The 15,682-nt window shown below is 54.1% G+C and overlaps 3 protein-coding genes across 3 annotated transcripts; 2 read left to right on the forward strand and 1 right to left on the reverse strand.

Annotated features, from left to right (window-relative positions):
• The first annotated feature begins 966 nt into the window (after positions 1-966).
• Positions 967-7,067, forward strand: B0T23DRAFT_100170 (uncharacterized protein). Its single transcript, XM_062831683.1, has 3 exons — positions 967-2,379; positions 2,447-5,471; positions 5,526-7,067. Exons 1-3 carry the CDS (start codon positions 1,078-1,080, stop codon positions 6,926-6,928), a joined length of 5,730 nt encoding a protein of 1,909 aa, XP_062696321.1. The 5' UTR covers positions 967-1,077; the 3' UTR covers positions 6,929-7,067.
• Positions 7,068-7,303: 236 nt separating this feature from the next.
• On the reverse strand, positions 7,304-12,637 carry B0T23DRAFT_334597 (uncharacterized protein). Its single transcript, XM_062835781.1, has 3 exons — positions 12,157-12,637; positions 9,672-12,093; positions 7,304-9,608 (listed from the first exon to the last, which is right to left on the reverse strand). Exons 1-3 carry the CDS (start codon positions 12,235-12,237, stop codon positions 7,651-7,653), a joined length of 4,461 nt encoding a protein of 1,486 aa, XP_062696322.1. The 5' UTR covers positions 12,238-12,637; the 3' UTR covers positions 7,304-7,650.
• Positions 12,638-13,262: 625 nt separating this feature from the next.
• Positions 13,263-14,537, forward strand: B0T23DRAFT_100192 (proteasome subunit beta type 7 precursor). Its single transcript, XM_062831684.1, has 2 exons — positions 13,263-13,573; positions 13,708-14,537. The coding sequence occupies exons 1-2, from the start codon at positions 13,448-13,450 to the stop codon at positions 14,407-14,409; spliced, it is 828 nt and encodes a 275-aa protein (XP_062696323.1). The 5' UTR covers positions 13,263-13,447; the 3' UTR covers positions 14,410-14,537.
• Positions 14,538-15,682: the final 1,145 nt, after the last annotated feature.

Raw genomic sequence — 15,682 nt, forward strand, 5'->3', positions numbered from 1 at the left:
GAAAGGGGTTACGGAAGCACGGTGGCTGGATGGCTGCGGTGGTGGTTATACTATCGGAGCTGTGATGCTCTTATCGAGCACCTTCCGCTCGCCACCGTCATTATTACTCCAGGGAAATAATCGATGGGTTGCTGGACTGACTGGCACGAGTTGTCTCCACGACGGAGTGAGGTTCGTCGTCCATCAAAAGAGTCATTACTTAGAGGAAGACAGTTGAGCTTTGGTTTCTACCTGGTCCACGGATCTTCGTCTGTCGTGTTTATCGTGTGCAGTCACTTGTCGTTCATTGCCTGTTCTGATGCCGCAGTTCAATGAGCCCCAGGTCGTGTCGATAGCATTTCCAGTAGCCAGGTTCCTGATCAGCTAGACACAACAGACCGGTGAGAAATCGGATTTACCGTCTTTCGTCATAATCGACATGTGTGTTTGAATATTTGTAGATGTGCATATCCAATGCCTGCCGGCGGACTACATGCGGTTGGTTACATACAAGGGGACGGCTAGATGGATGATTTAGGCAGAAGTGGGGCCGCCGCGATAGCTTCAACCAATGCCGACGAGTTCCCCGCAAACACCAGGCAACTCCAGGCATCACATCCACCTTCACTACTCGATCTCACATGATATCGCGCCGGATACGCGAGATCTGTCCGCGATGGATACACGGCGGTTACTTGTTTCCATGTTGTCCTGTCGTGTTGACGTGGGTTGTCCAGGCAGCACACCCCCATGGCGACTTCCTTCCTGAAGTCCGGGAGGTGGGAAAGTACCATGCGCTTGAGGGGGAAGAAGTGGGAAGGAAGGAAGGTGCGGTCGATGATGGGCAAGTCGACGCCGCGCGCGGTTAGAGACATGGCGCCCAAGGGAAGGGACTACTCACTGTACCTGCCTCACGTCAAGTTTATAAAATGAACACGACTCCGGGCCGTCGCTCATTCTCTTCTCACTTCCATCGTCCGTCCATCCGTCTCGTCCCTTCTTCGTCTTCACCATCTTTGATACACTCAGTCAAGTCCGCCACCTTGAGTCTCTTGTCTCCCAAAATCAATCCCAAGTCAAGCCTTCCAAGTGTTCAAGATGGCGACGTCAACCTTTCCCCAGCTGCCGGTCCCTCATAGCGATCTGGTCAAGCACATCGCCAACCACCCACAGACCCCCATGGTCGACCTCCTCCAGCCCTACCGTGACTATGAGGCTCGTCTTCGTCAGGTCTACGCCCAAGAGCCCGACTCTGAGCTGCTCAAGGACCCCTACGTCAACGTCCTGCCTCTCTTCACAGACAACACCTCTGATATCAAGATCCGGGCCCGCAACATGGAGGCCGAGTCTGAGGAGGAGAGAGCACGCTACATCATGCCCCTGCCCAAAGACATGCGCCGTCCAGACCAGTCCCCCGCCGTTGTCCAATCTCACAAGGACTTCCAGAGGAACTTCAACATCTTCTCCGAGTCTTCTCTGGTCGAGTTGAACTGGGACAACGTCGTTGCGGCCGGCTCCTCGGTTGTCAACTGCATCTTGCCGGTTCCCAAAAAGTACAGCGGCTCCAAGAGGCTGATGCGCGAGTTCTATCATGAAAAGTTTGCTCCTGCTTCCGATGTCGATCTGTTCTTGTATGGCCTGACCGAGGAGCAGGCGATCGAAAAGATCAAGGAGATTGAGAGTCAGGTCAGGGATGCGTTGCTCTGCGAGACTACCACGGTTAGGACCAAGCATGCTGTTACCATTTGCAGCCAGTATCCCACCAGACACATCCAGATCGTCCTTCGCATCTACAAGTCCGTGTCCGAAATTCTTACCGGTTTCGACATCGACTGCTCTGGCGCTGCCTATGATGGAAAGCAAGTCTATTGCACCCCTCGCGCTCTGCAGTCCTACATGACCCAGACCAACCACATCGACCTCACTCGCCGCAGTCCCTCCTACGAAAACCGCCTTTCCAAGTACAGCCGCAGAGGGTTTGAGGTCTACTGGCCTGAGCTTGACCGTTCTCGCATCGACCCTACCATCTTCGAGCGGAGTTTTATGAGAACTCTGGGTCTCGCACGACTTCTCGTGCTGGAAAGACTGCCCACTGCAAAGGCTAGAGACAACTATGTCGACCAGCGCCGCCAGGAAAGAGGTCGCCCTGCTCTTAATCGATTCGTGCGCAAGAACTTTCGGGCTATGGGTTCGAACATCAAGGACGACTACGACGACGAAATCGCCGATTGGGTCAGCGGAGACGAGGTGTCCGACTACCACACATTTACCATCCCCTACGGTCCCAAGTTCCACGCCAAAAAGATTGAGAAGCTTTGCTACACCAAGGATCTCTTGCTCAATGCCGAGTGGAACCAGCATGATGACCGGACCGTGTACTTGCACCGCCATCCTGCCTTTGTAAGTCTTTTCCAACGAATATTCTTAAAGCTCTTTGCTCACCATTTTTTTTGTTTTTTTTCTTTAGTTTGGCCGCTTCAAAGACGTCGTCGAAGACTGCTGCGGACACTGCCCGGTTCCCCAGACCGATGAAGAGAAAGACATTGCCGAAGAGGAGGACAAGATCTACGTCTCTGGCAGGATTTCCTTCATCAAGGACGATCCCGGAAGACAACAGATTGGCTCCTTCAACCCTTTGACCGATGATGACTGGACGGAAATGGCCTATATCGGCAACACTGCCAGGCTGTGCCAGGCCATTGTCGACGAGGATGTTGAGCACGTCCAAGACTGGCTTGCTCAGGAGGGCGCCGATCCCAACACCAGGGACCACACAGGCAGGACTCCCCTTCACCTTGCTATCATGTCCTCTTCGCCAGCAGTGGTTCGTGCCCTCGTTGAGGCTGGTGCCCGCCTTACTGCGCGTCTCGCGGACGGAAGAACCGCACTCCACCTGGCCGCTTCTCGTGGAGATGTGGAGATTGTCAAGATCCTCATGAACAAGAGCAACGCCAACGAGGAAGAGTTTGAGGAACTGGAAGATCAACGCCGTAAGGCCAGGGCTGCACTTCGAGAGAAGAAGACGGAGAAGATGGATGTCGACGATGAGAAGGAGGACGACTCGGAAGACATTGAAATGATTGAAGCTGACGATGCCGAGTCTGATGCCGGTGGCGATAAGATGAGCATCGCGACAGGCTCGTTTGTCAAGGTTGACAAGACTCCTGAAACACCCGCACCTGATGGCACACTCGTAGCCGAAGATGAGGAAGGCCCTGACTTCTACAAAGTGGATGAAGTTGCATGGGATATTCCGTGCTCGGCTTTGCACCTTGCCATCATGGAGGGGCACTGTGCAGTTGTCAAGCTTTTGTGCCAAGAATACGGAGCTGATGTTTTGCTGCCCGTCAAGTTCCCTCAGGATAAGAATAAGGTCCTCCTGACGCTGGGTCTTGTCATGGCCCTTCCCATCGAAAAGGCAAAGTCGATGGCTCAGACGCTTCTCAGCCTTGGTGCCACGGTCGCCCAGGCGGACATGAACAGTTGCACTGTGTTCACCCGTTACGTGGAGCGAAATGCCAGGACGCTGCTGGACTTGGCCTGTGAGCTCGACAAGGCAGGCTACAAGACGGCAATCAACCACGTCTGCAATCAATGGGCCCAAAGTGAGACGCCATTGCTAATCGCAATCAAAGATGGCGACCTGGGCATGGTTGTGAAGCTCCTTGAGACGGGCGCTGTGCCAGAGATTGACTTTGAGACCTGGCTCAAGAGCGCCAGACAATCGCCCAAGGAGAGCCGGCTTAGCGACTTTGAGAGCAACAAGAAATTGTTCCGAGAAGATCTTGATCGCCCATTGATTGCTGCCTTGCGGTCCAAGGAGCCCAGCATTGCGCTTGAACTTTTAGAACGGGGGTGCGATCCGAATTCCCTCCACCCCGAGTCAGTAAGGGGTTTGCACAGCACTTACCACTATCGATGGAAGGGCAAAAGTGCCCTTGACATGGTGCGGGAGCAGCTAGAGGATCTTCGAAAATACAAAGGAGAAAACACAAAATTCGAGGAGCCCAAGCCGCGCCTGGGACTTGACACCTATCTCCAACGATTCAAGGAGGGTACTTATCAACACTGGGCAGTATCCGGCGGAGTCAAAGTTGAGAAGATGGGGGAGCCGGCGAAGCGGACGGAATATGAGATAGGTCTCAAATGTCTTGAGAGAACGAAGGGCATTCCTGAAAAGGAGCAGGCCGTCCGGGACGCCATTGCGACGCTGGAGAAAATCGAACAGAGCATCATCTCCAAGGGTGGCAAGACGTTCAAGGAGCTCTATCCCGACCGCAAGGAGGACGGTAATGATGACTCCAGCATCAATCATCATGGGTTCTGGCTTGGTCGTCATCATGACGACGAGGTTTCCAAGAAAGAGCCGTATCACTACGACTTCGTGTTCACCGGTGTTCAGGACATGACTGAGACAAAGCAGGCTGCCTACATGGAGCTTTTTGAGGCCGTGTGGACTGGTGATCTCGATAAGGTCAAAAAATTCACCCTGACTTCTTGGGACGACGCCAAGCAGCAGCCGCCACTAAAGATTGCTGTCGAGGGTCACAACGGACACAATCCCTTCACCCTGGCACTGCAGCGTGGTCACTACGACCTCGCCAAGGCGGTGCTAGAGATTGCTCAGGCGCAGTACTCACCTCCGGAGAAGGCCAAGACCCGTTACACGATGAACAAGAGCGGCGAGGAAGAAGACGAAGATGATGATGATGATGACAGTTCCTCGGACGAGTCTGCACCCAGAATTGTGGGCGAGACTGTCGACGATCAGTTTACCATTGACACCATCGGTCAGGTGTCCATGCAGGTAGAGAGTCACACCTTACCAGTATCTCTGCTCAAGGGCAGGACGGCCACCAACGGTCTCAACTACGGCAGATGGCGTAATCACATGCAGTTGAACAAGGGCCAGGTTCTCGATGATGAAGAGGAAACGTGGGATCCGCTGATGTATGCCGTCACGAACAACGACTTGAAGCTCCTTAAGTTTGTGCTCGATATGGGCGAGCACTTTGGAACCCTGCAGCTCGACCCGGCCACAGAACCTCCCAAGTTCTTCTCCGTACCAGATGAAGTCTTTGCCACGGCCATTCGGAAGGGACGCGTTGAGGTCATGGCTGAGCTGATCAGACGCACGGGTGCGGGCTTGCCATTGGAGCACCTGGTGGAAGGATCCGGTGTCGAGCTTAAGGAGCAGCCGCGCTACTACCAGGGCTTGTCGGTGTATGGAAAGAAGAGAAAGGATTGGGCCAATGCCGGCCGGGAAGTGGCTCAACAACCACGCGATGAGAATTCCACAACGTCGCCTCTGCTGAGAGCCGCAGAGAGCTGTTGCATCGAGAGTATTCAGTGGTTCCTGAGCGATGCCCCGTTGAGACATTACCTCGAGTTTGCCAAGTCCAAGGCTGCTCAGGAAGACATGAGGATGCAACACCTGGGACGGGCCCCCGGAGGTGTGGAGGGTGCGATCGCTAGATGGCTTGATGATCAGAGTAAGTTCCGCGTTGCCATCCGCTTTATAGAGGGAAAAGCTAACAATCATATAGGCGAGTTGATCATCCACGCCGTCATTGTCAAGTCTGGCCAAGTCGACGTTAGTCATCTGGTCTCGTATCTCATCAAGGCTTGCCCTGAAGCTTTGGAGGCCAAGTCGCACAACGTGACACCGCTGGTGCAGGCCGTCTACATGGGTCGTGTGGAACTTGTCAAGCTCCTGCTAGAAGCCGGTGCTGACCCGAACGTCAGGACTAGCTCGTGGACCAATATCTTGCACGCCGCATTGATCTACACGCCACCAGCTGACAAGCTCAAGGAACTGCTAAGCCTCTTCGACCGCGAGGCCCTCATCCGCATGATCACTGAGCGTTCCAGCCTGGCCAGTGATGGCCGCACCCCACTCCACCAATGGCTGACCTGCATCGGAGGGAACGAAGACCACAACAAGTCCGTCGCCGTCTTCAACCTCCTCGTTGAGATGTCGTCTGAGGCGGTGACTACCGCGCTCAACATGCTTGACGCTTCCGGTGACACCCCTCTGCACGACATGTTAACCTCACACGCCAGCTCCAAGCTGATCCGGGCCGTGCTGGACTTCCAACCCAGCCTGCTCTTCCGTGAGAACGCCGTGGGCCGGACCCCCGTCGAAGTGGTTCACGACGAGCTCATTTCCAGCCGAGTCAAGTCAGAGAGCGGACAGCAGGGGCGCTACCATTCAAGGTACAGTGTGTCTGGAGCTGAAGGCTACCGCTACTTGACGAGAGAGAAGCCGCAGGTGTTTCTCAACAACATGAAACTTTATCAGGAAAACCGGAGCCGTGAGCATGAGAGCCAATATAGTGACAGCCAGAATACCCGAATGTGGGCTCTTTGCCAGGAATATTTGGCCAAATTGGCCAGCACCCCTCCTCCATCTCGTTCCGCTTCACCTCCCACCACCGAAGGCCAAACCCAAGCTCATCATACCCGCGAACAGTCCCCTCCCAAACGCCGCAAGCTCACGACAGAAACCGAAGGCCGTCTTAACGCGCACATCATCGCCACCCACAAGCTGAAAGAGAAGCGCACGCTCGTCTCTCTCCCCGAAGCCAACGACGTAGCCAAGCGTCTGGGCGAAATGAAGGTGGGATCCAAGTACAATTACCAACTTGCTCCTCCCGAAGAGGAAGGTCAAGAAGAAGAAGAGGTGAAACGGTTTGCAGACGACGAGACCCCCTTCGCCTCCAAGCCCGATCGTCGCACTTGGGGTGATGGTGTCCGTTATGGCAGGTGGAGAAAGCAAAGTGGAGAGAAGCAGACGCCGAGGAAGAGTTATCGTGTACTTGCCAACGTGGCTTGGAAGGATCTGAAGAAGAGTGGGGAGAAGGCTGATGACGGGCTGGATTGGGGACGGTGTATGTTTTGCGGGGATTATCATACGAAGTCTGGGGAGCCGCATCCGTACAACCACTGAAGCGGGAATGACATGAGAAAGGTCGGAATTGGGATGTTGAATAGTTGGTTGCTTTTAAAGGTCTGCGGCCGGGCAAGATGGAGTTGCATGTTGGAAGTTGAATGGTGGCAAATTTCGATGTTTTTCTGTCTGATCTTTCTTTTGGCGGTTTACTGTAACCTGCTAGAGCAATTTTCGAGTTGGTAGTTGTAGATTCCAAGGTAGTTCGCGATGTTCTATGAATTCACTGTCTTCAACTGATGACGAAGTGATGATGATCTTGACAGGTATTGACTGCAATGTTGGGTAACTTCGCACACACCTTATACTTCATAAAACCACTTAGACTTGGTACCCTAATCTCAGTCTATAGTTACACTACGCACCCAAGTGCATGCCTACATAGCCCATCAGTACCCTAATAGTGACACATCAACATCGAAACTCGCATCAGTTTCATGTACAGAATTCTCGTTGAATATATCACGCGTATTTCAGAGCCATTTTCTGGTAATTCTTACTTCTTCATTCCTCTTGCCATTCTTTCACTCTCATCAGATCTCGATATACTAACCCTACCACTAATCAATACAGCCTCATGTTCCAACTCCTTATACTCCCCAGTCAGTCATTCAGCCACCCGTCCACCATCACCAACCGACACTGACAACTTGAACTGACATGAACAGACAAACAAACACAAGACTGGAAAATCCAACAAAATCAGTCGGTCAGTCAGTCAATCAATCATCACTCAGCCTCTCCACCCTCGGTCCTTGCTTCTCCAATGCCTTCCTCAACAGCGCCAATTTACCCTTCCTCCTCGCCTCTCGCGCCCTAATCTCCTTCCTCTCCTCTTCCGTAAACATCGATATCTTCTTCCTTGGACTTGGGCTAGGCGTCGTGGCGGTGGTGTTGCTCCTGACCGACGCCGAGAAAGCGCCAGGGGAGTGTGATTGTGAGAGCTCGATTCTAACTGAGTCTCTGGGGGTAAATGTCGTTGAACTTCTCAAGCTGGATGTGCTGGCCTTGAGTGGATTATGTGTAGGTGTAGGAGTGCCTTCTCTGCTCTCTGCTGCTGACCCCCCTTCTCGCGATTGGGATTGGGAGAGTTTGAGGCGCTGGATTTGCATCTCCAGGAGATCGACGTCGCCACTCCTCTTCTCAGCCATGGTCGTCATTTTTTGAATGGTTTTCATGACGGCTTCAACGGTGGGTACCTTTGCGGCACCGGCGAGAGAGACGGCGCCCTTTTCTGCGGCCCTGGCGGCGATTTTGGTCCTTAGTAGGACCAAGGCCTCCTCGGCTTCTGCGAGTTGCTTTGCGAACTGGGCATACGACCGGCGAAGTTCTATCTGTTGCACGCTCTGCTCCCTGCTGAGCGGCTGGGCTCTGATAGTGGCGATCTGTTCGGGGTCTGTTTGGGCAGCGAAGAGCTTGCGCATGTCTTCCTCTTTGGCGCGCATGGTTCTGAGTTCGCGGGATACCTTGTCGAGCGCCGCTTGCGTCTCGGCTATGTCCTTGATGCGGCCTTCTTCCAACTCCCGAGCCAACTGGCCGTCGATGAGCTTGGTCAGCTCTGAAGCTTCGACGAGGACCCAGTCCTCGGGGTTTTCGAGGTCTTCTTTTGTGCGCCCACCTGCCTTGGCGAACTTTGTATGGCCAAGGATGAATGATGCCAAAGAGCGCGAGTTGAGACCGAGGCGGTCAGCCATGCGGTTGATATCCCGCCACAAAGTCTCGACGGCTGCGGGGACCTCGGAGGAGGGTTTGGAAGAGGGGGCATGGTACGTTTCGAGCTTGGAGTCGACGACAAGGAACTCGTTCATGGTTAGGGTAGGCTCAACTTCTGCGGCAAGCAGTTGTTGGATGCCTTCGTCTTCGGGGTCGACGAGCGCTTGGGCTTCGGCCTCCTTCTTGGCGGCGAACTTGCGCTGGGCAGCCACGTTGGGGTCGACTGGTGGAGGGCCCTTGGGGGTGGTGCTGGCGCCCAAGAGCTGATTCTTGTTGAAGACGGGGGTGCTGGCAGTCCGGGGTCCCTCTTGTGGCCTGAAAAGGCTGGGCTGGGCGGTTTGCGTGCTGCGAACGGGGCTGGGAGAGTCGAAAGGCCCTGAAGGCTTGGAGAACAAGGGGGGCGCATTCTTGTTCGCCTCGCCAAAGAGGGAACGACTCTGTGGCTCCGCCTCGGAGCGGGAAATGTTAGAGAATGTGCTCGCCCCCATGTTGTTGTTGCTCTTGCCGAAAATGTTTCGGGATTGGTAACGTGGGCTTCCGTTTTCGAAGTGGACGGACATAGTTGTCTGGTCGAGTTCCTTAGAGACATCGACACCGCTACCCTCACTGCCCACCTCCGAGCGATCCTCATCCTCATCACTGTTTTCATCCTCTTCTTCGTCGCTCCGCTCCTCGTCTTCTTCACTACCACGCTCCTCCTCCTCCTCTTCTTCTTCCTCGTCCTCATAACCCTCCTCGTTCTCATCGTGCTCCTCTTCCTCCTCCTCTTCCTCCTCCTCCTCCTCAGCCTCACCTTCCTCCTCCTTGCTCGGGCTCCAAGGGACAGGAGGCAATTTGGGAAGATCCTGGGCCTTACTTGGGGTATCGGGAGGCAGTGGAGCAGCCTCCGCCTTCTTACTGGTAGGCTTGGCCTTGCTCGATAAGAAATCCGGTGGCAGAGGAGCTTCATCGCTTTCAGCTTTGGATCCTGTTTCTAGTGGGTCAGCTATTGAAGATGCTGATGATTCGCTGGGAAGGAAGTCCGTCTTACTAGTAGTCTCGGGTACCTCCGAAATATTGGCTAGGTTCTCCTTATTTTCTGTATCTTCCTCCTTGGCCTTGGGGGACGCCGCTAACTTAAGAGCATCCGCAAACGATTTGGGCTGCGCCTCCGACTTAAGGGGCACCGCGAACGGGTTAGGCTTCGTCTCAGACTTGAGAGGAGCGGCAAACGGATTAGGCTTGGCCGCAACTTCCTCGGTCTTAGGCTTTCCAAACAGATCGGTGAGCGGCTTGGGCTTGGACTCTTCGGTCTTGGGCGCGCCGAACACATTGGAGAGACCACTGCCAGGGGGCTTGGGAGCACCAAAAATGTTGTTGGAGGCAGGGGTACCGGCGGGGGTCGTGGATTCCACGTTGAAGATCGATTTGGGCTTCTCGGTAACAGGCGTAGGAGCCGCGCTCTCCATAGTCTCATCCTTGGTTTCCGCGGCGGCAGGCTCGCTCAGTGATAGACCGAATCCACTACCGAACATAGATGCACCCTTCTTCTCTGAAGGCTCCTCGTTGTCGTTGGCAGTTTTGAGGTCAGCCTTGAAAGTAGTTCCAAGCACAAAGGGGGATGATCCAAAAGCGGAACCTCCCGCGGGTTTCGCAGCAGGAGGAGGGAACGCTGTGTCAGAATCCATCGAAACTTCAATGCTCTTCGATTCAGCGGGCTTTGACCCAAAAATACTTCCGCCGGAGTTGTTACCGGCGAGGGAACCGAATGCGCTGCCTTCCGACTTCCCTGCAAAACTAGTAAAGGGAGTAGGCGTACTCGCAAAGCTAGCAAACCCACCGGATGACGAGGCAGCACCGCCGCCAAAGACCTTACCTGAAGTTCCCGCAGATCCAGTGCTGGTACCACCAGAGGCCCATGGAGAGGCCTTAACCCCCATTCCGATCATGGATGACTGGCCAAAAGCAGGAGCCGCCGCTGGGCCTCCAAGCGCGCTTGGGGCGCCGAAAGCCGGAGCAGCAGCAGCTGGAGCACTTCCAAAGCTGCTGGAGCCGAATGCCGGGGCTGCCGCACCGCCACCTCCCCAAGGGGACGTCTTGGCCCCGAGAGATGGAGCAGCACCGAACGCCGAAGAGCCAAACGCCGGTGCAGTCGTAGTAGAAGCGCCAAACGTAGGTTGAGGTTGTGCTTGCTGCGCAGGTTTGTTGCTATCCATGACGGCGAGACCAGGGTACGTGGTCCCGTTACGAATCGAGTCGTTGTAAACGATCCACCAAGCCGAGAGGACACCGTCGTTATTCAGTACCCAGAGGCCGGGCAGAGGACCTGGGGACTCGTTGATTTCGTCCGTGGGGATGGGCTTATATACCTTGTCCTTAGCGGACAGGTCAAGCGCAGTACCAACAGGGAAGGTTTCCGTCATATCCTCACTCATAGGGAGAAGCGCACGCTTGGTGTCATCGGCGAATTCCGTTGTGGTAAAGGCATTGACGACCGGTTTGTCGGCTGCCAAAGGGGTCTTTGAGCGGGTAAGAAGTCCAATGCTCTCGGTCGCAGTAGAAGACACCAGAAGAAGATCGGTGAGACTCGGAGGGAAGTCCTTCAACCGCAATACTGAATGATGGGGAGCCTTTTCCGCCCCAAATGGCTCGACGGGGTCTGTCATTTTGTTGTAGGTAAAGGTGGCTTGCCCGTTTGCCTGCTGCTGGCGTGTGATAACGTAGTACACAGACGGATCTTGGCCGCTTGCGGGATTGTAAATTGCCAAAAACACATGGTTCTCGAGCCATGCCAGCGAAGATACGTGGTAGTCTCCCACGCCGGGGGGCTTTGGAATATGCGCCTTTTCGGCACCGTCTGGGGTCATCTGGATGATGGAACCGTCCGCCATGCCTGCCACCAGCTGCTTTCCTCGAGTACTCCATGACGCGCAGCTAACCTGGGACCGTAACGTTGGGCCGTTGGCTCCCGAGACAAGTTGACGTTCGTTCAGGTTGGCCATGTATAGATTGCCATTGGTGGTGATAACTGCGCAAAAGTGGGCGAACTCGGGTGCCGGGTTGGGTATCAGGGAACGAAGCGCTTCGCCGTTGGTGCTTATCTCAAAAGCGGACTGGGTAGTGCCGTTGCTAAGGGCATCGACATGGTAAACTGCCAGGCCACCACCCTCCTCGGCGGACAAAATAAGATATTTCTCGTCGGCAGTAAAGGCAAGCTGCGAGACGCGGAGGGGCATAGGGATGGTGGCTTGGGGCGTGAAGGGTCGGATGTCGCCCTCGGCGGGCTGTTCGGCCTCGAAGGCCTTTCGTACGGATTCGGTAGTGGAGATTATGAAGGCATCGGGACCTGCTGCGGCTACAAGGCCCTTGTGCTGGGCGATGCTGAGGAGGGATGCCGTCGGGGCCGGAGGAGGATTCCATTTCGAAGTCAGTTGGACTTTGGCCTCACCTTTGAGAGCAAGGAAGCCGAGGCCCTGGTAGGACAGTGAGTTAGCATGAGACTAGGGGAGGGAGGTGTCGCGCGCAACAATACATGCCTCTGTCTGGATGACCTCGAGAGCAGGACCCTCTGTAACGCCGCCAGCCGCGCCGGACTGGTTTCCGAAGGCGAACGCCATGGTAGCTGGAGGCACCTCTACCACTGATTGCAATTGTTGTAGTCTCGGTGTACTGGATTTATATCACCGAAAGTCGGATGGCATTGGGCCAAGGGCCTTGTGGTGTGACGAATGCGCGGCGGGGAAAGAAGCGCGTCGGTCGAAGTGACTTGGCCGACGAAAGACGGCGACACGGTAGCTATCGTCGTTCGAAGGTCGGTATATTCTATGCTCCCAGCACTACAAGGTACCTCGAGTGTTGGTGGAAGTGGATGGTGCGTGAAAGTGGATTTGGTGGTGTGTTTGGATTAAAAATGGAGAGTCGGCTGGATGGTTGTCGATAGTCTGTTGACTTTGGAAACTGACCAGCTCGATAATGCCGGTATGGGTATGGGATGCGGTTGACGACAATAAAAAAAAAAAAAAAAAAAAAAAAAAAGAGGAAAATAAATGGCGACAAAAAATCGCTCCACAACAATAGAGTATGGCGATGTGGTGGTTGTGGTGTCCTCCAAGGAAGTCTGTCTCGCAGTGGTGAGTGCTCTGCCTGAGCCGACCTAACCTTTGACTTTCAAATTGGAGACTGACGCATTGGACGTCAGACGGGAACCAAGAAGAAGACGCGACCCATGATTTTTCTGAGAAGGGCCGCGGCGGACATCTTTGCCTGCCGTGTGCCCGTGTCCGGGTGAGCCAAGCTATCACCCAACCCCTGCAACAACAGCGTGAGAGTATGATGTGAGTCTAGCCTGATCGGGTTAAACCTCATCACGTGTGGAGGAGCTTTGGGCCATTACCACAGATAACCCTGGGTTGTGGTCACCACTAACCCTGGCAGCCCTGTCTACGCGGTACCATAGTGCGCTCGGCCGGCAGGGCAGCAAGCTCTCAGTGGACAAGAGTGGGCAGCTTTCAGTGGGGGAGGACCTGGAGGCGGGCAACCAACCTAGCAACAACCGCCCGCCTAGAGAGGAAGGCAGCTTCTAGCCTCGTCATCAGCTACCTCTACCTATCAACTGTACAACTGAACATCAACAGCAACATCACCAACTTGCCCCCCATTCCAGTCACTTCCCGTCATCCATCAACCTATCCACGACGACCTTGCGGCAAACAGCTCCGCCGCCTCTTCCTGCCACGCCCACAACCAACAGCAGGCCGCCGATTTCACGACACCCTCACGATCCCATACATACATACATAGCCATCAACTAATACCCAAGCCGAAACCATGCCCGGCTTCGACTTCTCCAACTACAACCGCAATGCGGCGCTACACGCCCGTGGCGTTCCGCTTCCCAAGGCCACCAGCACAGGAACAACCATTGTGGGCTGCATTTACGACGGTGGTGTAGTTGTGAGTACAGCGTCATTCTGTCCCTCCTCCATCATACATCACACCCTGCATGCCACAGCTACCTAGCTGTCACCACACCCCATGTTTCCATCTACCCAAGCAACAGCTCACTAACTACTTGTCCCTCCTCCCAGATCGCAGCCGACACCCGTGCCACGTCCGGTCCCATCGTCGCCGACAAGAACTGCGAAAAGCTGCACTTCATCGCCCCCAACATCTGGTGCGCTGGTGCCGGTACCGCCGCCGACACGGAATTCACCACGGCCCTGATCTCGTCCCAGCTGGAGCTGCACTCTCTGTCCACCGGCCGCAAGCCGCGCGTCGTGACGTGCATGACCATGCTCAAGCAGCACCTCTTCCGGTACCAAGGTCACATTGGCGCGTACCTCGTCGTTGCGGGCGTCGACCCGACCGGCACCCACCTTTTCACCGTGCACGCGCACGGTTCCACCGACAAGCTCCCCTACGTGACCATGGGCTCCGGCTCATTGGCGGCCATGTCCGTCTTTGAGACGCAGTGGAAGCCCCAGCTGAACAAGGAGGAGGCCATGAAGTTGTGCAGCCAGGCGATCGAGGCGGGTATCTGGAACGATTTGGGCTCGGGAAGTAATGTCGATTTGGCGGTGATCACGCCCGAGAAGACGACGCTGCACAGAGGTTTCGTTAAGCCAAACGAGAGGACCCAGAAGCTCAAGAGTTACAAGTTCAAGAGGGGCACGACGGCGGTGCTCAATGAGAAGGTGATCAAGAAGGAGGAAATGGGGAATTATATCAGTGTGGTGGAGCTGGCAGAGGAGACGCCGGCGAGCGGTGACAAGATGGAGGTTGATACATAGAGGGCCGCGGTCGAGTGATAAACGTTGTCCATGCCGAAACGCTCCGCGCCACGACGAGGAGCGAGGCTGGATGGATGATCACAACGAATGAGATAAGCGATTTGGAGCTTCAGCCATGATCTGGGTTACGGGCCCTAAAATAGCTCTCTTGTGCATGATTGCTAGACAGAAAGGTCGACGCCTCCAAGATGGGGTAAGAGATAATGACAACTAGAACATACTTTCCTTTCTCTTAAATGTGGTGATGACCTATTGATTACAAGCTGGCTGTATTGATACGGTACTGATTTGGTTGGCCTGGCCTAAGTACTATGGACCTACCATGCTCACCGTTTCTATCCTCTTTACATCGGCCTTCTTTCTCAAGTAGGTAGTATTGAGTAGTACCGAGTACAATGCCGTAGTCACATCAAAATGAATGATAATTCGCATAGGTAGGTATACATAAAGACAAGTGGAGGCAATTCCCAGTCACCGCAGCTTTAGTGTAGATGCGAAATATTTGCTTTTTGTTCTTCTTTCAAAATGCTTCCATTCTCCTTTTCTCTCTCTTCTCCCCTCTCTCTCAGCTTCACCCCCCGCAACTTCCACTTGGTATATGTCTCGCTGTCTGTCTGACTGTCTGATGTATTTGTAATTTCTCCTCTTCCTCCTCCTACTTTCACCCCTCCTACTCTCGGCGGCCAGGCTAGGTATCAATAAATCAAAGCCACTTTGCTTCTTCCCCAAAATGACGAGAAAAAAAAAGAAGAAGAAATTGCTTTCTCAAGAAAATCCGGGCGAGCTATTTGCGCCAAATACCTTACTCCTTTCTGCCTCTGGTCCTTTCACGGACAACAGAGGCGAATCGAGTTAGTCTTTCTTCGAAAAAAATACAGCGACACATTGTGTAATGATGTCCTTGTCTAAATGGCGAGATGAAATATATGCAAAAGCCCTTCGTCTTTTTTTTTTTTTTTTTTGTTCTGCCTCGTCCTTCCACTGACTGACTCCCCTCTGTCCTTGCGCTCTACTATGCCTGCCCGCCCGCCTGCCTGCCTGCGATCTTCCGCTCCTCGCTTGGCTTGGATGAAAAAAAAAAGAAAAGAAATGGAACGTTTTTTTCTTCAAACCCTCCCCACCACCGAAATGATACAAAGAAAGAAAAAGTGAACATAGAAGAAAAAGCGAAAACGGAGAGAAGAAAAAAAAAAAAAAAAAAAAGGAAAAAGCGAAGGTATAAAACACGAAGGGGAAACCAGAAGAGAAGAAAAAGAAAACACTCAAACAGGAG

This window comes from Neurospora hispaniola, assembly GCF_033458365.1.
Source record: "Neurospora hispaniola strain FGSC 10403 chromosome Unknown B0T23scaffold_2, whole genome shotgun sequence".
In the NCBI taxonomy this organism is placed as follows: domain Eukaryota; kingdom Fungi; phylum Ascomycota; class Sordariomycetes; order Sordariales; family Sordariaceae; genus Neurospora; species Neurospora hispaniola.

Excerpts from the sequence above, each read along its gene's own strand:
- B0T23DRAFT_100170 (XM_062831683.1), top strand. The coding sequence starts at position 1,078 with ATGGCGACGTCAACCTTTCCCCAGCTGCCGGTCCCTCATAGCGATCTG. Across the intron at positions 2,380-2,446 it reads TGCACCGCCATCCTGCCTTT|TTTGGCCGCTTCAAAGACGT; the intron begins GTAAGTCTTTTC and ends TTTTTTCTTTAG. Across the intron at positions 5,472-5,525 it reads TAGATGGCTTGATGATCAGA|GCGAGTTGATCATCCACGCC; the intron begins GTAAGTTCCGCG and ends ACAATCATATAG.
- B0T23DRAFT_334597 (XM_062835781.1), bottom strand. The coding sequence starts at position 12,237 with ATGGCGTTCGCCTTCGGAAACCAGTCCGGCGCGGCTGGCGGCGTTACA. Across the intron at positions 12,094-12,156 it reads TCGAGGTCATCCAGACAGAG|GGCCTCGGCTTCCTTGCTCT; the intron begins GCATGTATTGTT and ends CTGTCCTACCAG. Across the intron at positions 9,609-9,671 it reads GGAGGTACCCGAGACTACTA|GATCCAAAGCTGAAAGCGAT; the intron begins GTAAGACGGACT and ends CACTAGAAACAG.
- B0T23DRAFT_100192 (XM_062831684.1), top strand. The coding sequence starts at position 13,448 with ATGCCCGGCTTCGACTTCTCCAACTACAACCGCAATGCGGCGCTACAC. Across the intron at positions 13,574-13,707 it reads TTTACGACGGTGGTGTAGTT|ATCGCAGCCGACACCCGTGC; the intron begins GTGAGTACAGCG and ends CCCTCCTCCCAG.